Source organism: Primulina eburnea, chromosome 9, assembly GCF_022965805.1.
Source record: "Primulina eburnea isolate SZY01 chromosome 9, ASM2296580v1, whole genome shotgun sequence".
Lineage (NCBI taxonomy): Eukaryota > Viridiplantae > Streptophyta > Magnoliopsida > Lamiales > Gesneriaceae > Primulina > Primulina eburnea.
The window spans coordinates 33649611-33672688 of NC_133109.1; the positions used below are offsets into that span (position 1 = coordinate 33649611).

Consider the following 23078-nt stretch of genomic DNA (forward strand, 5'->3'; position numbering starts at 1 on the left):
AATTTGGATTCATCACATTTGGATACTCAAGAACCAGAATCTCCAATATCATGTTCCTCTGCAGTAAATCCATTTTCAATTAATTTAAGCAGTGATGAGAATGCAGTTAGTACTCCATCTCAACGACCTCTTGGAGTGAAAAAATCCAAATTAAAGAAAAAAAAGAAGAAAATGTTTCGTAGTTAATTTATACGATGAAAGAAGGACATTGCGAGCTTACCAATGTATTGCAAAAGGGATCTACCGATACCTAACAAATTACGATATTGAGCTGTTAGCATTGCAAAATGAACAAAAAAGGCTAGATATTCGTCAAGTCAACAACTAATAGAACCGGCTAAAATTCAGGAAGAGAATAAAGTTTTGTATATGGATCTAAGCACAATTGGCGAACCAGAAATACGTCAAATTGTTCAAAACGAACGAGCAAGAATTATGCAAAAAGGAGATGAAGAACGCCGTCAACATGAAAAAAACGCATTTGGAAAATATTTTGGTGATTTTGGAGGACCTGGATGTGGATCCGGATTCGATTTTCCAATTTATTGATGATTTAGTTTGTTTATCTTTTATTATATTTACATTTAAATTATCTGAATTCGAATTCGTATTTTTATTTTAACTGTATGCTTGAATGTTTAAATATTATTCAATAAATTTGTGTGTTTGATGTTTAATTATAAATTTATTTAATTAAATATTTTTATTTTTATGATTAAATATCTATTATTAAATATATTTAATTATTAAAATAATATTAAATTATTATTTAAATATTTATGATAAATAAAAACAAAAAAAATTTAAAAAATGGCGCAACGCTATTTTGCAAAATAACACAGCTCTGGTGGAGAAGATTTTCCTATATCTATTGGTACGTGGTTGGAGATGCTAAGCACAATTTCATACGCTCGTCCAAATTGCGGCTTTGGCCACTCATTCTACTCATTGAATCTCAATAAAGGGGAGGCCAAATAAATCTAAACATGTATTTGTATTTTCGTATATATAATATTTGAAATTTTAATTTTGGAAAATTGATGAGATATGATAGTTGTAAACATGTTATAAATTTCCTCGAAATGATTTTGATAATATTCTCGTTGAACAAATATGTGCTAAAATACTGTTGAATAAAGAAGATTACTTTTTGGATCTATAAAAGTGTTTTTATAAAATTTAATTTGTGTAACAAAACCGGACCATGAGCCATTATGCTTTACAGAGGGAAGATAGTATATATTTGGCAAGTAAGAATATATATATGGCAGTTTTATTTAATAGTATATAAATCGAGTGAGTTTTATGAGAGATCGTTTCACGGATCTTAATCTGTGAGACGGGTCAACCATACTCATATTCACAGTAAAAAGTATTTTTTTAGCATAAAAAAAATAATATTTTTTCATAGATGACCCAAACAGTCTATATTTGTTGCTCTCTTGTTCAAATCCCTGATTTCTGTTGGACATCTCGAGATTTATGTTACCATAATGGTAAACCTTGAAAAAAATAACCGTTGAAACCCATATAGAGACCATCGGAAATAATTTAATTCCTCCTCATAAGTAGATAAGTTCTCATCCCTCCAATGTCCCTTCTCCTCCTCCGCTCCCTTCCCTCCGGCGCTTTTCGCGCTAGGTACTCGCCGTCGTCGCCTCTCTCTCTCATTCTCGCTTTTCGCCGGATTAAATTGAATCCATTTGTATCGCTTCAGAGACGTGCGAGTTCAACGATCTCTGCTTCCGCGGCGGAAACCGTCAGTATCTCTGCTCACAAACATCCTCTCCCACCCTCATCCGACGCAAATTCAGGCGCACTTGAATGGGTCAGTCGAACGGCCTTTTGTGGCGAATTGTCCGAGCCCGACGTTGGTAAACGGGTCCGACTTTGCGGGTGGGTGGCTCTCCATCGTGTTCATGGCGCTCTCACTTTTGTCACTCTTCGTGACCATACCGGAACTGTTCAGGTTTTTCTTACCGACGCCAATCTGTTCAATACATCGTTTTTCTAAAATAAAAATTGAAAAATTTGGTGATATGTATTTTATTTTTTTCCTTTTCTATTTCTTTTGGTTTCTGACGATCAGGTAACGACGCTCCCAGATGAGTTTCCGGAGGCCCATTCTGTTATGAATGGATTGAGGCTTGAGTATGTAATAGCCGTGGAAGGTTTTGTTCGGCCTAGACCAGTGGAGTCTATCAACAAGAACATGAAGACAGGATCCATAGAGGTTGGTAATTTATTCTGCATTTACGGTAAATCTATACCCTGATACGTATAAAAATTAGTTGTTAATTTGAGTAAAAGAAAAACATTTATTTAATGTTTTTTGCACTTGTCACCTTCTTCGTTAGAGTTGTCTACACGCCTTGCCCTAAATATTTTTATCTTCTCAAATCTCTAGCATGTTAAGAGACCCTTGGCACCACAGAGAAGTTAGGATTTTGCAAGTAATTTGTAATCTCAGTTCTGCATGAATAAATATTGTGTTTTTTTGGGAATTATGTCAACTGGTGTTTTCAACATGTACTCTTGGAATTTGGACATTCTTGATTGATATATTGGCTGTTTTAAACTCGTTGACTGTTTTTTCTCAACTTGTATATCTCTGATAGAAAAAGTAAAATGTGTTGGCTGGTTTATTATGTAAACATTCTCAAATTATTGTTAAAACATCTTATGCACGTAGGTAGCTGTAGAGCACGTCCATGTGTTGAATGCAGTAAGGCTTAAGTTGCCTTTCTCTGTGACCACTGCAGAGGGAACCAAAGATTCCATTAAAGAGGAAATCAGACTGAGGTAACTAGCCTTTTCATGGATTTTCATTTATAAATGAATTGGAATTGGAATTCTAAATTTGTAACTAGAACCATTTTCAATCCGTTACATTGTTCATGCACATAAAAAAGATATAGATATGTGATGGGGATTATTGTTTTAAATATTCTGTCCAAGCCCACTCTTAACTGTTGTTTTATCCTTAATGTTGTTGGGAAAATGAGTATATTATTTGGAATTCATCAGTTGAACGAGTAAATAAATAAGATTCGATTCACACTTAAAACTAATTATCTTTTTGTCATAGATATTGTACATAAAAAGGTAGATTTATTTCAAACATTGTAGAATCTTTTGATAATCTCAAATTGTGTAGAAACTGCTCTAATGTGGGGAATATTCAAATCTTGTGTTCCTCTCCTGCTATATTATGTCGTCTCCTTTTTTTTTTCTCATTTATGTCTTTTAGTTTTCTTGGGTACGTGTTTTTGTGCTCTTGCAATTTTAGGAATCTTTTAGGCAAATGAATGACAAAAATATTTAAATAAACATCACTATTGCTTCAAGCCCCCAACATGTTTCTTTTGATGTACTTGTAAAAAAAGGTGCTATGCCTCCCTATTATTGTCACTGAAGCTCTTTGGCAAAATAAAAATTGGGTATGGTTGGGAGAGAAATTAGATCACCAATGAGACATGTATAAAAATTTAAATCTTGTTGATCATTCCTCAAGCTGCATGGACTAAAAGTATATATAATATAAACTTTGCCAGATATCGATGCCTTGATTTACGAAGACCTCATATGAATTCCAACATAGTTTTGCGGCATAGAGTGGTGAAACTTATTCGACGATATCTTGAGGATTTTCATGGTTTTATAGAGGTAATAAACCTGAGCCGCTGTGCCTTTAAATTATGATGATATTGGTTGTTTGTAACTCGTTAATCATGGAAAAGGGTTATGGGATTGCTTGCGCTCGGTTGATCCTATTTCCTTCAGTTAATCCCAAGTTTCTGATGTTTTAAGGTAGATCGAGACTCCAATTTTATCTAGATCTACCCCAGAAGGTGCAAGGGATTATCTAGTGCCTTCTAGAATTCAGGTACCTTTATCTATTTCTATTTTCACTGCCAACTAGTAGGTGTGCTTTGCTTTTTAGGTTCTTACAACAAAGGATTTTTTGAAAAAAGTTAAAACATTGTATTTCTTATTGCATTCTTATCGTTTAACTTGTGCTTCATAATATTCAATATGTATTGGCTGTGTAACTGTGATCTGCATTTAACATGAATACAAAATTGGAAAATAGGGAACTGGATGAACTTGAGGTCATACTTCGCGAAGGTTCTTTTTTCTTAATGATCTATAGTCCAACACAAAGATCATCACTGCTAATCGTCTTCCTCAATGCCAATTCTTTAAGCACGAAAATCAGTGAAGAATTTAGTAGTGCACTGCATGTCACGATTTAGTCCAATACAAAGATCAGCACTGCTAATCGTCTTCCTCAATGCCAATTCTTTAAGCACAAAAATCAGTGAAGAATTTAGTAGTGCATTGCATGTCACCATTTAATTACAGACTAAAAGTAAGTTGCAACACAATTTTTTTTTTATAGGAAACGATATTTTATTAATATTAAAGTAATAAAGAGTACATTAGTGGACTAGTAGTTTACTGTCGTAATGAAGCACACAATACTAAAAATAACTTAATGATACACGTATTCCCAATTTCTCATTAAATCTAAAATGGAGACATTCGTGAAATCTTTATAAGTGCCAATCCACATAGCAATGTTAATCTTGATTCTTTCCCAGCACTTTTCTGTATTTTCCTCAATCTCTTTGAAAATTCTTCGATTTCTTTCCAACCAAACCATCCAACAAATGCAATGAACCACGACTTGCCAAAAAAGTCTTCCTTTGTTACCAGTTTGTTGTCCCAAATCCGTATTGAATAAATCCTTTGTAGACTTAGGTAAAACCCAAACCAACCGCAGCTCTTGCAAAGCTCTAGCCCACAATGATGTTGTGAATGGACAGTGGATGAGCATATGATCTTGAGTCTCTATTTCATTTCTGCACAGAACACACCAGTTGGGACACAAAGCAATTCCGGGACATCTTTTTTGAATCATCTCCGAGGTTGGTAACTTACCCAGAGTAGCTGTCCAAGAAAAAATCTGTATCTTGTTTGGAACGGAAACTTTCCAAATAGCATGGAACAATTGAAACGCAGGAAAAATGTTATTTGGGAAAAAAGACTCGTAGAATGATCTGACTGAGAAAAAACCCGAAGAATCCCCGCTCCACTCAATAAAATCATCTACCCCTTCAACTAACCTAACCGAATCTAAAGCTCCTAATAACTCTGACAATTGAGCAATCTTCTCCTATCTCACAACCCTTCTGAAATGCAAATCCCAAGATTGATTGCGTGTGACATTATCAAAACAGACAAAATATGAAATAGGCAGATTGTGAAATGATGATAGCTGAAACAAGTCTGGAAAATTATCTTTGAACGAAGAGTTTCCCCACCATCTATCCTCCCAAAATCTAACCTTATTACCTCCTCTCACCTTAATAGAAACTCTCTGTTTAAAAGTCGGGTATATACGGGAAATAAACTTCCATGGGCATCTGAACATCACGATTCTTGCCAACCCCGCATCCCACTCATTTTCTTATAACCCGTATTTACTAACAATTATTTTCTTCCATAATGTCCCATCTTCTTTGAAAAATTTCCACCACCACTTCCCGAGCAAGGCCTTATTTCTGAAAATAATTTTCCCAACACCCAATCCCCCTTTGTCCTTCGGTTTACACACTCGATCCCAAGCGGCCAAGTAGATGTGACCATCTCCATCCGCTCCGTCCCATAAAATGTTTCTTGAGATCTTTCCATCGACTCCGCTATACCTTTGGGGACCTTAAATAAAGACATATAATATATCGGAATGGAATTCAAAACGGATAATATCAATGTTAATCTTCCCCCTCTTGACAAGAATGATTTCTTCCACGTAGCCAATTTTTTCGACATCTTAGCAACGACGGGCTCCCAGAACGTTGTTTGTAACGGATTGCCTCCCAACGGTACTCCCAAGTAATTAATAGGCCAATTCTCCTTACCACATCCCAATTGTTGTGCTAACATTTCAATTTCTCCTTGTTCACGGTGGATACTCAACAAAGCACTTTTTTCCCAATTGATTTTTAATCCATACATATCACAAAACGAACTAACCACTTGAACCAGAAATCTGATGAGATCATCATTCTGCCCGAAGAATAGCGTGTCGTCCGCAAATTGAATGTGAGATATCTCGATCTTGTCTCTACCAACCTCTATCCCCCTTATGAGATTCATCTCCTTTGCTTTGTCGATTAATCTTCCCAACACATCCACTACCAAATTGATAACTCTGCTGATTTCATTTCCACCTTACCGTACACCTCTTCATTCCATCTTTTAATGTCACCCTTAGTTGTCTTGAGTTTCATCATAAATCTATATCCCGCCCATCCTTGTGAATCCGCATTGTTCCACCACAATTGTGTCAAATTTTTAAAGTTTGTATCCCTCAACCACACATTCTCGAATCTGAAAGGTGTTGGGCCCCACTTACTTTTTGCCAAATCAAGCACCATAGGGAAATGATCTGAGCTGATCCTTTGTAAGATTGTTTGTCTGTAACATGGATAAATTTCAGTCCATCCCACCGTGAACAAGAATCTGTCTAATCTACAACATATGGGTGGATTCCTAAGATTCGACCACGTGAATTTTCCATTCAATAAGGGTGGATCACATAACTCCAGTTTCTGTATCAATGTATCAAAACAGAACATGCTCGATGTCTGTGAGCGACTATTCATTTTCTCTCGTAATGACCTTACTACATTGAAATCTCTCCCCAAGCACCATCTATCTCCACATAGAACCCTCAACCCTGCTAGCTCATCCCAGAAATTAGTTCTTAATCTTGGTTGGCACGGCCCATAAACCGCTGTAAACCACCAATCGTTGTGAGCATCCTTTTGAATATGAACTGAAACCGAAAAATCCCCAATCAAGTTATCCTTGAGTGAAATGACCCTTATATCCCACATAATCAGAATTCCCCCTAACCGACCCACTGCAGGTAAGGCAACCTACTCCACAAACCTCGACTTCCATATACTTGCAATAAATCTCCTGTCCACCACTTCTCTTTTAATTTCCTGCAAGACTATTAATTCTGGTCTTTCTTTGGCAAGTACGGCACGTATCAATCCCCTACGTGTAGCTGAACCACTCCCCCTAATATTCCATGAAACAACTTTCATCTAATACACTTCAGCATCCCTTGCATTCTCTCTACAACTGCCTTCATGACTCTCCATCCTCCTACCTGGCTTTTCTGAATAATGAAATTCCACCTTCTCTACACCCATTATTTTTAAACACTCATTTTGTACTGCCTTGTTAAGTTCCTGCATCCCCAGACCCACATCATTTGTACCTTGAACCAACCCCTCATGAGACCCGATGTAGTTATTTCCCGATATACCCAACTTTTGACCCACTGGAGTAATTCCCTGCCCGCCCTTAACCTCTACCCTCCCACCAACCCGACCACAAAATCTGAGACAGAAAGAGAATGGAAATAAGAAAGATGAGGATAAGAAATGTTGGGTAAATTGCAAACCTTACTCGAAGATTCTTAAAAAAAATCCCCAAATCATCGAACTCCAGGGAGTGCCTTGTCGACTTATCCGAATGATCAGAGATATGGCTGTCCGCATCACTGAAATCACCGTCTTCGTCTGAATTATCATCCCTCACTCCTTGATTTAATTGTTCCTCCCAGTTTCCGTCCTCTCCATGTAGTATATCTATGTCATCCTCGATGATCGATATCTTTGAAGCTTCTCCCTTGCGCAAGTAAACTGATTCTTTATGTGACTTGACTTGTTTCCCGCAATATACATGCTCAAACTTTCTTTCATTGTGACAACTCTCCTTCTCTAGATCTTGATTTCCTGTCTTTTGTGTTTCAAAAAAGTTCGTAGATTCAATCTTCCCCTTCTGAAATTCATTCTCAACTTTCGGCTTTAACTTTTTAAGAATCTTGATATGCTTCCCTCGATACCATGGTTCTGAAACGCAGCTCTGACCACCAGAATTTTCAACCCTATCCGCTATCTTATATCCTTCGGTTTCTTTATTTTTGCACATCTTCAGAAATTCACTCTTCTGATTATATGTGGCAGATCCTTCTTGGTTTGCTATTTGCTGAATTTTTGTGTCATCCGACTATCTTTTTTGAATGTCATTAATTGTTTCTGCATGTGAGTCGTTTCCTTTGAATCCTTTCACTCTACCCCATCCTGCCACAACTCTAGCTCCATTAACCACCACTTGTGCATAAGATCTTATTTCGTACATATCATACGCTGATAAATTGACTGAGTCCACAGTAATACGAATGATCATAGGTCCTCTTTTAGTTTGGATCTTTAGATTTCTATTGATGAGAACCCTCCTTCAATTCCCACTAATTTGATTTTTGCTGCCGACAAGTCTTTGAGTAGGATAATGTCTTGACTGATACTCAACAAGCCTCCACATTGCTCACAATATTTTTGAAGAGATCTGTGGAGTGTGGACCATAAATCCCAAAGTATCCCCAATAAGCACACCCAACTGTTACGACATTCAAAAACTTTTTCTTCGCTGTTACTTTGCTGACTCTATATCTCAAAAGACAAGGTAACTTTATTTTCCAGAAAGCACTTCTTCAATCGCAAATAGAAGGATGCATCCTCTTCGTTATGTGGCCACCAAACTGCTTGTTGGCTTGGAATGGAAACACTTCAATCTTTCTCTAGACTGTCTTCCCTAAGGTAGTACTCACCAGCTCCCACGATATGTTGACACAATCCCTTGTAATGATGATAGCTTTACTCCAATCCTTAGACATACAATCTGGTAATTGTTCCGAAGCTACAACTTCTGAAAATCCCGTGTCAATATCATTCGACTAAAAATTTCCTCGTTGTTGTGCTTGTTCCATAGGCTTCCTAATATCTCTGAAACGCGATACATTATCCCTTCGGTTTATCATGAGTTTGGACAGATTTTTGCCATCCATTTCCAGCCCCCATTTAATCGTCCACTTGTTATGATGATGCGCTGTCTCTTTCCCCTCGAAACTAGCTTAGATATTTCTAGATAACTTCCTCGACCATTCACAACTTTCTGCATAGAAACCACTGCTTCTCTACCTCTGAATCTATTGAACATAGGGCATGATTGTGGTTTGTTAATGTATTCCCACAATTTCGACATAATCCAATATAAGCTTTCGAAATCCAGTTCCAATACGTAGCTCGCATTCCTGGTCCTATCAGTCACCAAAATCGTATTACCCCTCCTACCCCTGCTAATTAAAAACAATTCTTGTTCAATTTTGATCTCGCAGCTTGATTTGAAGTAATCCCTGAACATCCCTCGATTCATCTCGGATGTCTCAAAGATGTTATCCTTTCTACTAAGAGAGTTTTGCAACACAAATTAGATACAAACAAAACTGAATGTAGATAAACATCCTTAGAAAGTTGCACTGAATCGGAACCGAACACTTTAGAGCAAGAATCATTTGCTATACGGACAATGCGGATCCCTGAAAAAGAATGTAGGATTTAAATGTAGATAAATTTCCGGTCATGTGATTGGATGCACCTGAGTCAATTATCCAAGAAGTGATAAATCTCGCCGAGTGGAGTTAGCAAATGACAAATCACCTCTTTGAGCAGTGCTGCCTGTGGCAATGTTTGATGGATTTGGTGAGGATTGGGCTTGACAGATTAGTTTTTGAAGAGCCTCCAGTTGGACTGCAGTATATGGGGCTGGGTTGGGTGAAATACACTACGTGACAGCTGAATTCGCATGCTTGTGAGTGAGGGCTTCCAATAAGCTGATACATGTTTTGGGGAAGGGCAGATAGTTGCACGATCATCCAAAAACGAGGACCTATGAGAAGCAATGGCCGAGCTACTCATCGCCGGTTTGGAAGTGGGTGAGCCCATCATGAATTTGCGGTGATTTTTTTCTCGGTGTACCTCGGAAAATGCTGTCCGCAGGCTGGGTAATGGCTTGGTGCTCAGAATATAGCCACACACCTCATCAAGATTCTGATTTAGACCGGAAATGTATAGGTCTTCGCCTCAAACAAATCTAACTACTGTCAGGACCGAGTTAGACTGGTGAAATTGGTCGTCGCATAAGCATCGCCCTGGCGTAAATCGTGGAGCATGCATTCAATTTCAAAAATTTCGTAGGTTTCATCCTTGGAAGAATACATATCTCGTGCGGCGTCCTGATGTCCTTTGCGATCTTGTATAAAAGATAATTTTTGCCAGTTTCCTGGATCATGGAATTGATTAACCATGACACAACCATGTGTTAAGATTTGGACATGTGTTTTTTGACCAAAATTGTACGTAAGAAAATTGTGCCTACTTGTGCCCTCCAATGCGAACGTCTGCACTACCGTCCAAATGGTGGCTAGCCAAGTTTGAATTTACATCTGACTTTCACATTTGAAGAGTTTGCTATTTAGATAGCTCATTTGCTAGACATGTCATCCAAGCTTTCTAAGCATCCCAAGCTCAAGAGAGCAACTCAAGTGAGAGGAAAAATTGAGTGTTATTCTTGTGTGAGTTAGAGAAATTATTTTCTCAGTTATGATCGGTGTCGAGATTGTGAGAGATTAAGTGTTTTGTATATACTTGTAATTTTTTCCCTATAATAAAGATTTGCAGTAGCTCCGTGGACGTAGTCTATATTGGGAAAATCATTATCTTTGTGTTCTTGTTGATTATTTTATTCCGAATTTTTTATACTTTATTAGCATAATGATCATCATCGTTTCAGCGTAATTACCCAACAACTGGTATTAGAGCCTTTTTGTAAATTTTTTTAGAATTCTGAGTATGCTTTGTGGTTTCAGCTTTGTCCGATCTTCCACACCAGAAAAAGATTTTTTAGATTTTTTGCTAAGGCTAGAGAAGCAATGGCCGGAGACGATGGATCGGGACTGAGAATCAACAAGTTCGACGGAACAGATTTTTCGTTCTAGCGGTTGCAGGTTAGAGATTATCTGTATAATAAGAAGTTGCATCAACCTCTATCAGGAAAGAAGTCGAAAAAGATGGAGGTTGATGCTGGGAGCTCCTTGACCGACAAGTGTTAGGTGTGCTACGATTGACCTTAACGAAGAATGTGGCACATAACGTGGCGGTGACACAAACCACAGAAGAGATGATGCCCATTTTATCTGACATGTACAAGAAGCCATCATCAAACAACAAAGCACATATCATGAAAAAGTTATTCAACTAGAAAATGGAAGACAGTACTTTTGTGGCTAAACACATCAATGAGTTCAACAAGATTGTTTCTTAGCTAACATCGGTTGATATTAATTTTGATGATGAGATTCGTGCACTGATTCTTTTGGCGTCTGTACCAAATGTTTGGGAACCAAGGCAGACAGCGGTTAGCAACTCTGTTGGAAAAAGAATGCTACAATTCAATGATGTCATATATCAAATTCTTGCTGTAGAAGTTCGCATGATGGATTCAGGTGAAGGAACATCATTGAGATCTGCTCTAAATCTCGAGAACAGATGAATAGTCAGAAGATTTACATCTGAAGCATCTAAGTTCTTCATGGTGACCTAGATGAAGATAATTATATGAAGCAGCAACAGGACTTTGAAGTTATCTCAAGTAGAATATGTGAAAAAGGTTGTTAGGAGATTTAACATGGATGAAGCTAAACACGTGAGTACTCCTTTGGCTAGTCATTTTAAACTAACCAAAGCACAATCGCCATCGAAAGAGCATGAGCAAGCTTATATGAACAAAGTTCTTTATGCTTCTGTTGTCGGAAGCCTCATGTATGCAATGATGTGCACTAGATCAGACATAGCACATGCGGTGGGAGTTTGAGCAGGTTTATGAGCAATCCAGGAAAACAACACTGAGAAGTAGTTAAATGGATTCTGAGGTACTTGAAAAGTACTGCTAGTTTATCTTTATGTTTCAGAAAGTCAAATTTAGGCTGACAAGGTTTTGTCGATGCCGACATAGGTGGTGATCTGGATGGCAGGAAAAGTACCACTGGGTAAGTGGTCACATTAGGTGGTACGACAGTAAGCTGGGTATCTAAGTTGCAGAAGATAGTCGAACTTTCGACTACTGAAGCTGAGTACGTTGCAACTACAGAAGCTGGCAAGGAGATGATATGGTTGAGATCATTTCTGGAGAAATTGGGTCAGAAGCTTGAGGGGAGCACATTATACTGTGACAGTCAGGGTGCTATTCATTTAGCAAAAGACAAAGCATATACAGATTCGAGATCATTTCATCATATCAGTACTGGAAGACGGAGTCTTGATGCTTGAGAAAGTTCTTGGAAGTAACAATCCAGCCGAGATGTTCACAAAGGTTGTGCTAATTGACAAATTGAAGAAGTTGTGTTCAACTTCAGTTTTACTACAAGTATAAAAAAGGGTACATGAGCTATTGCATTGATGGTGTGAAGACATGATTGAAATCAAGTCTTCAAGTTGGAGAATTGTTAAGATTTGGATATGTGTTTTTTGACCAAAATTGTGGGCAAGAAAATTGTGCCTATGTTCACATGTGTCGTCCTATGCGAACATCCGCACTATCGTCCGAATGGTGGGTAGCAAAGTTAGAATTTAAATCCGACTTTCACGTTTGAAGAGTTTGTTATATATAGAGCATCCCAAGCTCAAGAGAGCAACTCAAGTGAGAAGAAAAAATTGAGTGTTATTCTTATGTGAGTTTGAGAAAATATTTTCTCGGTTATACTCGGGGTCGAGATTGTGAAATATTAAGTGTTTTGTATACATTTGTAATTTTCTCCCTATAATAAAGATTTGTAGTAGCTCCATGGACGTAGCCTATATTGGGTGAACCCGTAAGTCTTTGTGTTTTAGTTGATTATTTTATTCCGCATTTTTTATACTATATTATCATCATGATCGTCATCGTTTCGGCGTAATTACCTAACAACTGGTTTCAAAGCCTTGTGAAATTTCTTATAATTCTGAGTATGCTCTGTGGTTGCAGCTTTGTATGATCTTCCACATTAGAAAAGATTTTTTTTTATTTTTTGCTAAGGCTAGAGAAGCAATGGTCGGAGATGATGGATCGGGACCCAGAATCAACAAGTTCGACGGAACAGATTTTTTGTTCTGGTGGTTACATATTAGAGATTATTTGTATAGCCAGAAGTTGCATCAACCTCTATCAGGAAAGAAGTCGAAAAAGATGGAGGTTGATGACTGAGAAGCTCCTTGACCGATAGGTGTTAGGTGTGATACGATTGACCCTTACAAAGAATGTGGCACATAACATGGCGTAGACACAAACCACAGAAGAGTTGAAGTCCATTTTAACAGACATGTGCGAGAAGCCATCAGCAAACAACAAAGTACATATCACGAAAAAGTTATTCAACTTGAAAATGGGAGAAAGTGCTTCGGTGTCTAAACACATCAATGAGTTCAACACGATTATTTCTTAGCTAACATCGGTTGAAATTAATTAATTTTGATGATGAGATTCGTGCACTTATTCTTTTGGCGTCTGTACCAAATGTTTGGGAACCAAGACAGGCAGCGTTTAGCAACTCTGTTGGAAAAAGAAAGCTACAATTCAATGATGTCAGATATCAAATTCTTGTTGAAGAAGTTTGCATGATGGATTTGAGTGAAGGAACATCATCGAGATCTGCTTTAAATCTCGAGAACAGAGGAATAGTCAGGAGTGGCGAAAAGAGTTCTAACCGATGGCGTGGTAGGTCCAAGTCAAGAAATGGAAAAGACAAAAGCAACTTTGAAAGGAATTTGAAGTGATATAGTTGTGGTGAAACTGGTCACTTGAAAAAACTGTAAATCAACTAAGAATAATCTAAATGCTGTTACTGATAAGGTAACTGATGCTTTATTATTATCCATGGAAAACCCAATTGATTCTTGGGTTATGAACTTGGGAGCTTCGTTTCATACCACTGATTATCGTTATGTATTCGATAATTACATCGCTGGCGATTACGGAAAAGTTTTCTTGGCTGATGGAAACCTTTGGAAATAGTTGGTATGGGGTGATATCCGGATGAAAATGTCAAATAGATCTGTCTGGAAAATTAACAAAGTTAGGCATGTATTGAAATTGACACGTAATCTGATCTCGGTGGGACAGCTCTATGACGAAGGCCATAATGTGACCTTTGGTGATGGTTCCTGGTAAGTGAATAAAGGAGCCATGATTGTTGCTCGAGCGAAGAAAACTTGAACACTTTATATGACTTTCAGTTGCAGAGATAAGATAGCAGCCGTGGATGTTGAAGCTAATTCAAGTCTATGGCATTGTAAGCTTTGGCTTATGAGTGAGAATGGAATGAAGATGCTTGTATCAAACGGGAAGCTACCGGAACTAAAGACCGTTGAACACAAGATATGTGAAATTTGTATATTTGGAAATTAGAAAAATATGAGTTTTTCAAAAGGCGGCAGAGAACCGAAAGCAGCAAAGTTGAATCTGGTTCATATTGATGTATGGAGACCATCTCCCGTGACATCCCTTGGAGGCTCAAGATACTATGTTACATTTACCGATGATTCAAGCCGAAAATTTTGAGTTTATTTTCTAAAAAATAAATCTGATGTTTATGAGACCTTTAAAAGGTGAAAAGTCATGGTTGAGAATGAGACCAACTTGAAGGTGAAGTGTTTACGGTCTGATAATGGTTGTGAGTATGAAGATGATGAGTTCAAGAAATATTGCTTACAAAACAAGATCAAGATGGAAAAAACCATTCCTGATACACCTTAACAGAATGGTGTAGCTGAAAGGATGAACAAGACCCTGAATGAACGTGCTAGGAGCATGAGATTGCATTCTGGATTACCGAAATCATTCTGGGCTGATGCTGTCAACACTGTAGCATATCTGATCAACAGAGGACCTTCGATATCGCTTGACTGCAGAATACCCAAAGTGGTATAGAGCGGCAAAGAAGTAAGTCTTTCTTTCTTGAAAGTGTTTGGGTGTTTATCCTATGTTTATATTGACTCTGATAGCAGAACAAAGCTTGATCCGAAATCAAAGAAGTGTTTCTTTATTGGTTATTGTGATAACGAGTTTGGTTATCGTTTTTGGGATGACCAAAATTGGAAGATCATTCGGAGAAGAGATGGAATCTACAATGAGTAAGTATTGTACAATGACAAGTCAAACATTGGAGCTGGAGATGAATGTACTGAAGTCAAGAAGACTGATGAAGTGACATTGATAGATATTCATGTGAATGAATGAAAAAACAGTAACCAGTGGTTAAGTTAACAACTATCAAGATTGTACTCGGATTAGTAACAAAAAAAGATTTACATCTGGAGCAGTTAGATGCGACGACGACATTTCTTCATTGTGATCTAGATGAAGAAATTTATTTGAAGCAGCCACAGGGCCTTGAATTATAGGGAAAAGAGAAAATGGTGTGCAAACTTCAAAAGAGCTTGTATGGTCTCAAACAAGCTCCAAGACAGTGGTACAAGATGTTTGATGGATTCATGAGTAATGATGATTTCCTGAGGTGTCAAGCTGATCAGTGTTGTTATGTGAATAAGTTTGATGGGTCTTATGTCATTCTACTGCTATACGTAGTCTATAGACCATATGTTGATAAGAGGAGCTTGTCTAGAGGAGATTGATAAACTCAAGAAAGAGTTATCAAAATTTGGGTGCTGCAAAACAAATCTTTGGAATGAGGATCTTTAGGATCGGGTGAATGGAATCTTGAAGTTATCCCAAGAAGAATACGTGAAAAAGGTTGTTAGCAGATTTAACATGGATAAGCAAAACACGTGAGTACTCTTTTGGCTAGTCATTTTAAACTAACCAAAGCACAATCGCCATCGACGGAGCAAGCTTATATGAACAAAGTTCTTTATGCTTATGCTGTCGGAGGTCTCATGTATGCAATGTCGTCCAACAGACTAGACATAGCATATGCAATAGGAGTTGTGAGCATGTTTATGAGCAATCCAGTAAAAGAACACTAGAAGTAGTTAAATGGATTCTGAGGTACTTGAAAAGTAGTTTATCTTTATGCTTCAGAAGGTCAAATTTGGGCTTACAAGGTTTTGTCGATCCCGACATAGGTGGTGATCTGGATGGCAGGAAAAGTACCACTGAGTAAGTGTTCACATTAGGTGGTACGACAGTAAGCTGGGGTATCTAAGTTGCAAAAGATAGTCGCGCTTTCGACTACTGAAGTGGAGTACGTTGCAACTACAAAAGCTGACAAGGAAATGATATGGTTGAGATCATTTCTAGAGGAATTGGGTCAAAAGCTTGAGGGGAACACATTATACTGTGACAGTCAGAGTGCTATTCATCTAGCAAAAGACAAAGCATATACAGATTTGATATCATTTCATCATATCAGTACTCGAAGACGGAGTCTTGATGCTTGAGAAAGTTCTTGGAAGTAACAATCCATATGTTCACAAAGGTTGTGACAATTGACAAACTGAAGAAGTTGTGTTCAACTTCAGTTGTACTACAAGTATAAAAAAGGTACATGAGCTACTGCATTGATGGTGTGAAGACATGATTGAAATCAAGTCTTCAAGTTGGAGAATTGTTAAGATTTAGAGATGTGTTTTTTGACCAAAATTGTGGGCAATAAAATTGTGCCTATGTTCACATATGTCGTCCAATGCGAACGTCTGCACTACCGCCCGAATGGTGCCTAGCAAAGTTTGAATTAATATATGACTTTCACATTTGAAGAGTTTGCTATATATAGAGCTCATGTGCTAGACATCCCATCCAAGCTTTCTAAGCCTCCCAAGCTTAAGAGAGCAACTCAAGTGAGAAGAAAATTCAGTGTTATTCTCGTGTGAGTTAGATAAAATATTTTCTCGGTTACTCGGGGTCGAGATTGTGAGATATTAAGTGTTTTGTATACATTTGTAATTTTCTCCCTATAATAAAGATTTGCAGTAGCTCCATGGACGTAGCCTATATTAGGTGAACCACGTAAGTCTTTGTGTTCTTGTTGATTATTTTATTTCGTATTTTTTATACTATATTATCATCGTGATCGTCATCGTTTCGACGTAATTACCCAACACCATGCTGTCTCGGATCTCCATATCTTGAACGTTGAATATGCGGATTTAGTTTGAGGCGAAGCACCTGAAAGATAATTGTCTTTTTCTCTTCCATTGATGAATAAAATCACCGATTGGGACCATGAAAGGTAATTTTTTCCATTTAATTTATAGCATATGTAAATATGGGTGGGTTTGGTTCGGGCTTTTTAGGTAGTTTGGGTTGGGTACCTGACTTTGTTGGGCATCATTTTTCATATCCGATCTGACCCAATTTTTAGGCTACCCGACTAGTCGAGTAACCGATCGGGTTCGGGTTTTCTCGGGTCGGGTCGGGTTGTTTAGGGAGCATTTTTGGCTGCCATTCCCTACTCTAGTCATCCAATCAAATCTGGCCATGTTGCGGTATAGCTACACTCCCCTTTCTCCACTCTCCTTGTGTGAATACCACTGCTGCTTCACATCCATTTGCAGAAAATTGATCTGGTATGGGATGTTGAAACTCTATCAACGCTCCATTATCGTTCATTTTCTCCAATCGTTAAACTCTGCAAAATCCCTGGTATGAGCAGTTCACACCCACTCAAACGGCGATGTCGAAGTTGATGGAATAGTGATAAACTTTTTATTTAAAAATTTTAATAATGTAGAAGCTCCTTCTACCTTGATTATTTATGTTGCATCTGACCACCACCTTCGTCCAAGGTCCTAATTTTTTTAAAAATCCTAATCGGGTAACCGATCGGGTTTTTCGGATAGTAAAATACTACCCGACACCCAAACTAATTTTTAATAGCCGGGTGGTTAAAACCCAAACCTAAAATCACCCGACCCAATCGGATAGGACCGATTACCCGAAACCCGAATCCGAATGTCCACCCCTATTTGTGGACGACTCGAGAAGTTAGTGGCTGAGCATGCTGGATTTGAAGTTCCGACGGTGATAGATAAGCCGCCGGAGGAGAAGGAAGTTTCCCGAGATGCCATACCGTATTTTGTCATCGGCCGCTATGTCTCAGATAATTAACATTAATAGAAAAGAGACATGAGAGGAATAATTTAGTTTATTAAATGACTAATAATGAAATGTTACTCAAGAATATATAGAAGTTGTACTCAATCAAATACTCTATAATCCAGTCTAATTTGAATTTAAACAGAGAATATAAACTCTTATCTAAACTAATAATTAAAAGAGTTATCTTAATCATCAAATCTATAGATATTCAACGCACGCTTTTAATCAATATTGTATATAGTAAAATCAACTTTCTACTTTTCATGAAATAACTCAATCCTATTCCCGAAGCCAAAGTTATTATTCTTTTATCGAACTTATAAAAACAGCCAAAAATTACAATTACACATAATATATAAAACTCATAAAATTCAGCTATTTAATAGAACTTAAACTAATTTTTTTATTATAAAACCTTTAATAAATATAGTTTTTTATGTTCATCAAATTATTACAAACACTACGTAATGCATTACTAATTACTATTGGCACTTTCTATTAGATGAATTATCTAATTTAGTTGATGTTGCGTGCAAAAATAACACATTATTTTACTTTTGCCTTCATGGTGATCTATTGGTTGAGTTTGCATATTTATGTTGTAGAGGTCTGATCCTTGATCCTTCTCCTTGAAGCCAGGAACGTTTTATGCTTTGCCTCAAAGTCCACAGCTTTTCAAGCAAATGCTTATGGTCTCTGGTTTTGATAAATACTATCAAATTGCAAGGTTTCTATTGCTAATACTCAGTTTATTTTCTTTTCCCCTCCTGAACCTGTGTCATCTTTCTGGTGCAGTTTTGGCATTCGTATTTTCTGAACAAAATAACTTAAGACTTACCTTATTTGCAGATGCTTCAGGGATGAAGATCTGAGGGCAGATAGACAACCTGAATTCACGCAGTTGGACATGGAAATGGCATTCACTCCTCTGGAAGACATGCTGAAGCTCAATGAAGATTTAATCAGAAAGGTTTGTCAGTTTGGGGTGGATTTCCGCTTTGTTTCATCTATGACCGAAAATACTCTTGGTGTTTTTAAACAGTTTAAATGGTATTTTTTGTAATAGAACAGTGAAAATGGTAATCCGATGTTCTGGATAGTAAGCACGAACATATACTCTCTTGCAGGTTTTTTTTGAGACCATTGGAGTTGAGCTACCAAACCCCTTTCCAAGGCTTACATATGCTGAAGCTATGATCAGATATGGTTCAGATAGACCTGACACCCGTTTTGATCTTGAACTGAAAGATGTAACATCTTTGTTAACTTTTTTTTCCGTTTAATTACTTTTGTCATTTCCTTGGCTTGATAAGACCATACTTTATCAGTTTATCTTGTTATGTTCTTTGTCTGCTCCTTTGGGCTCCTAGTTGTTTGAGTTAGAATGTTGAAGAATCTGCCTCATTTATGAAAAAGTGAGTTTTCGTTTTTTTCTTGCATGATTCATGGTTTAATTCTTAATCACTTGGTGGTGCGTTTCTCATCTCAGTGATTTTCATCATTCATTATGTTTTATGTTCTTTTTACTAACTGAACTGAAGGTGACAAGTCGCAGCAACATTTATTGTGGCGCACAAGCCAAAAATGGTTTCCTCCTCTAAGATAGTTTGATTTTGTTATCGCACTATCTTCCTATGGGTTATTTTCAATATTTATCTTCGTGTTTGTTCTTTTGGAGTTGATATTTGAAGTTCTGCCTGCAGGTATCTAATGTTTTCAGGGGTTCAACCTTCAAAGTATTTGCAGATACCTTGTCTAGTGGGGGAATCATCAAGGCATTATGTGTCCCTTCAGGAGCAACATATTATTCGAATACAACTCTCAAAAAGGGCGATATTTACTTTGAAGCCATAAAATCTGGAGCAAAGGGTTTGCCTTTCTTAAAGATCTCAAGTGATGGTAGTAACAACAGTGCTTTGGCTCACAATATGTAATGCTTATGCCAATGAGTTGTATCATTGTTGATGTAACTTAATATTCTATTTTAGGGTCACTTGAAGGCATTCCTGCACTTGTGTCTAGTTTGAATCTGGCCGAGCAAGATTGTTTGCTGAAGTTACTATCTGCCAGTTCAGATGATCTGATCCTGTTTGCGGTTGGTAAACCTGCGTCAGTTAATAAAATCTTAGACCGGCTGAGGATTCACGTAGCGAATGAGCTGGGCTTGATTGATCATGTTAGTTATTATTACATTACCTTGGATTAAATATAATACATTCAGTCGATGGAAAATGTAGTTTTGAGAAATTAAGCTTCTTTTTTCTGACTTTATGGTGTGTTGTGTATCACTATGGCTAGTCAAGGCATTCAGTCCTGTGGGTGACTGATTTTCCAATGTTCGAATGGAATGACTCTGAGGAGAGGCTTGAGGTTTGTAAAATCCTTAGTTTTGCATCTTCTAAAATATTCTATCCAGGAGGAAATGTTTTAATGCTTTGTCGCAAAATATATTATCAGGCCACACTATTTATTCGATTCAGTTTATATGTATTGCCGAATCTCAACATCTCGAGTTTTAATTGTGTCTGGATGAAACAGACCAAAATAGGACATTTAGAATGTGATGAAACTTTACCTCATCAAACTTCAAATTGGATTCCAAGGGAATGTGTGAGATTTATCGTGATGCTGACGTTCAAGTTTCCACTTGATTTGCAATATTACAATGGCCTGTGCTTCGAGCCTCTGGAATCTTGTCCAATAAAATAATCACTAAGTTTGGTTTGGTTTTATTTTATTTTTTGTTTCGGGGAAATGTTTTCATGGAAATATTGCATTGTGTAGGTCTTCCAGTCCTTTTAGATATGCGTGAAATAGAAGATTTAGCAAATGAATCAACTTGAGCTGGAAATCCTCGTCATAGAATTCTCATACTCTAGTCTTAGTTGTATTGTTAATCCATAATTACATATTAAAGCATGTGCTAGTCTCCAGGATTTATTACTGATAATACTCGCTATGTTTCTTGTAGGCCTTGCATCATCCATTCACTGCCCCTAACCCTGAGGATATGAAGGATCTTTCATCTGCTCGTGCCTTGGCATATGACATGGTTTATAATGGTGTTGAGGTAGAGGGAAACTAATTTGTGATAGTAGCTGTATTTTGTGTGAAGGAAAAAGTAGTTCCTAAAACTGTGCTATCCCCATACCCGTTACTAGATTGGAGGAGGAAGCTTAAGAATCTACAAACGTGACATACAAGAAAAGGTGTTGGAAATTGTTGGGATTTCCTCTAAACAGGTTAGCAAAGCCATGCAATTTCAGTGCCCATGTAATATACGCACCTTTAATCATTGTCTGTCATGATCGAAATTTAATATGCAGTTTTTGTCACTTGTATGAATGGGTAAAGTGGATATTTCTAACTGTATTTCACATATTGCTCCGAGTTTATAAGTCTTGAGCTTTGCCCTTCATGGATCTAGTTTCTGCTTCGCATACCGGAGTTTTGACGATGGCACCTGACATTGATAATCTGCATTTTTGCTAAATCCATGAATATCCTGTGTGCGGATTCTGAAGATAGGCCAATGAAATTGATTATTGAACATTTTATCCTGTATATGGCTGTTGGTATTTTTGTTCGCCGTCCCTGTAAAAAAACTGTAAGACCGGAGAAGTGATTATTGAACTTTTTAACCTGTAAAAACTAAAAATTATGTGGATCAACATCAAATTTGTCTATCTGTTTGAACTCTATATATAATTGCAGGCTGAAGCAAAGTTTGGTTATCTGTTGGAGGCTTTGGACATGGGTGCTCCTCCCCATGGTATTAATGTCTTCATTATTTTGGACTGTATTTGTTTGTAAAATATGAATGATCTGCGCGTGACATTTATTGTTTAACTTGAATTTGCTTAAAGCTAACCGTTAAGATGGTGGAAGATAGCCACCTCTGTCTAATTCCTTAATATATGTAAAGAGAAATATATTTTTTTTTTTTGAACGCTTGTAGGACAAGCTAGAAGGGTATTCCAGACTATTAATTTCAAATTAAAATAAGAACTACTGAATATTTTTAACGGTGCATGTAATCTTTCAAGAATCCTCTTATTTTAGTTCATTTCCTTTTCTCCAACCTGTTGCATACCATTCTTTAAGATTGAAGCAACAACACAACCCTTTTCCTGTAGATGACTGTTTGTTAATCTGTTTCTTATGCTATTCAATTCCTAAATATTGATAGGCATATTCGTTTGTTCAGGAGGAATCGCTTTCGGGTTGGATAGACTTGTGATGCTATTATCAGGAGCTTCTTCCATTAGGGATGTCATCGCTTTCCCCAAGACGACCACTGCCCAGTGTGCCCTTACTCGCTCCCCTTCGGAGGTGGATGCCCAGCAGCTTAAGGATCTCTCACTTCAGACGAAATAACTAATCGATACATCGAATCTTTGTAATTTGTTTTGTTTTTTTATTTAGTTTGCATATGCTCCTTTCATGTAGAATGTGTGGGAAGTAGTGGGAGGGAAGGTGATACCTTTGGTCTTTTGTTTGTATATTAAATTCGGTTTGCATTTTTTTACTGGATATACTATGTAGCAGCATTATGTTGGCATATTTACTGTTACAATAGAACATTAGAGTAGTCACTGCATCACATGGTATGGTATAGTGGTGTAAACTAATCGAAGACGAGTCGAATATGACGAAAATTTGAAGCTTGAATTCAGTTTGAAAAACTTGTGAACCGGCTCGGTTGGTTTACACTCATCACATGGTACTGCCATATTTAAATATTTTCAAATTTATGTTAACAAGTATTTATTTGTTTATGTAAAAACGTGAACACAAATATTGATTGCATTTGCTTAATCAATAGAGTTATTTTCTAGTTCACGATCATGTTTGAATCACGTCTTTTGTTTTCAATGAATGAAGGGGTGGGAAGGGCGATCTGAGCCTCATCCCGTTTATATTCAGCCGCGTTTGAATTTCTCTCTACATCTATATACATAGAAGAGAAAAGAAAACATGACGTTGATTATACATATATACGAAAGACAGTAGTATGTTATGTAATGCAGAATATCCAATAATCTCGTGAAAGTTCAAAAGGCTAG

General features: G+C 37.3%; 1 protein-coding gene across 1 annotated transcript; it reads left to right on the forward strand.

Moving 5' to 3' along the window:
• The first annotated feature begins 1527 nt into the window (after window positions 1-1527).
• Window positions 1528-22854, forward strand: LOC140841905 (aspartate--tRNA ligase, chloroplastic/mitochondrial). Its single transcript, XM_073209634.1, has 15 exons — window positions 1528-1969; window positions 2090-2233; window positions 2693-2802; window positions 3555-3666; window positions 3815-3886; window positions 18648-18739; window positions 18862-18982; window positions 19140-19262; window positions 19716-19911; window positions 20001-20188; window positions 20311-20382; window positions 20984-21082; window positions 21174-21254; window positions 21727-21784; window positions 22220-22854. Exons 1-15 carry the CDS (start codon window positions 1592-1594, stop codon window positions 22387-22389), a joined length of 2016 nt encoding a protein of 671 aa, XP_073065735.1. The 5' UTR covers window positions 1528-1591; the 3' UTR covers window positions 22390-22854.
• Window positions 22855-23078: the final 224 nt, after the last annotated feature.

What these genes read in the sequence shown, in the direction of transcription:
- LOC140841905 (XM_073209634.1), top strand. Translation starts at nt 1,592, where the DNA reads ATGTCCCTTCTCCTCCTCCGCTCCCTTCCCTCCGGCGCTTTTCGCGCT. An exon ending in AAAGAGGAAATCAGACTGAG is followed by an intron (nt 2,803 to 3,554) that starts GTAACTAGCCTT and finishes AAACTTTGCCAG; the next exon opens with ATATCGATGCCTTGATTTAC. An exon ending in TTGATCTTGAACTGAAAGAT is followed by an intron (nt 19,263 to 19,715) that starts GTAACATCTTTG and finishes TTCTGCCTGCAG; the next exon opens with GTATCTAATGTTTTCAGGGG.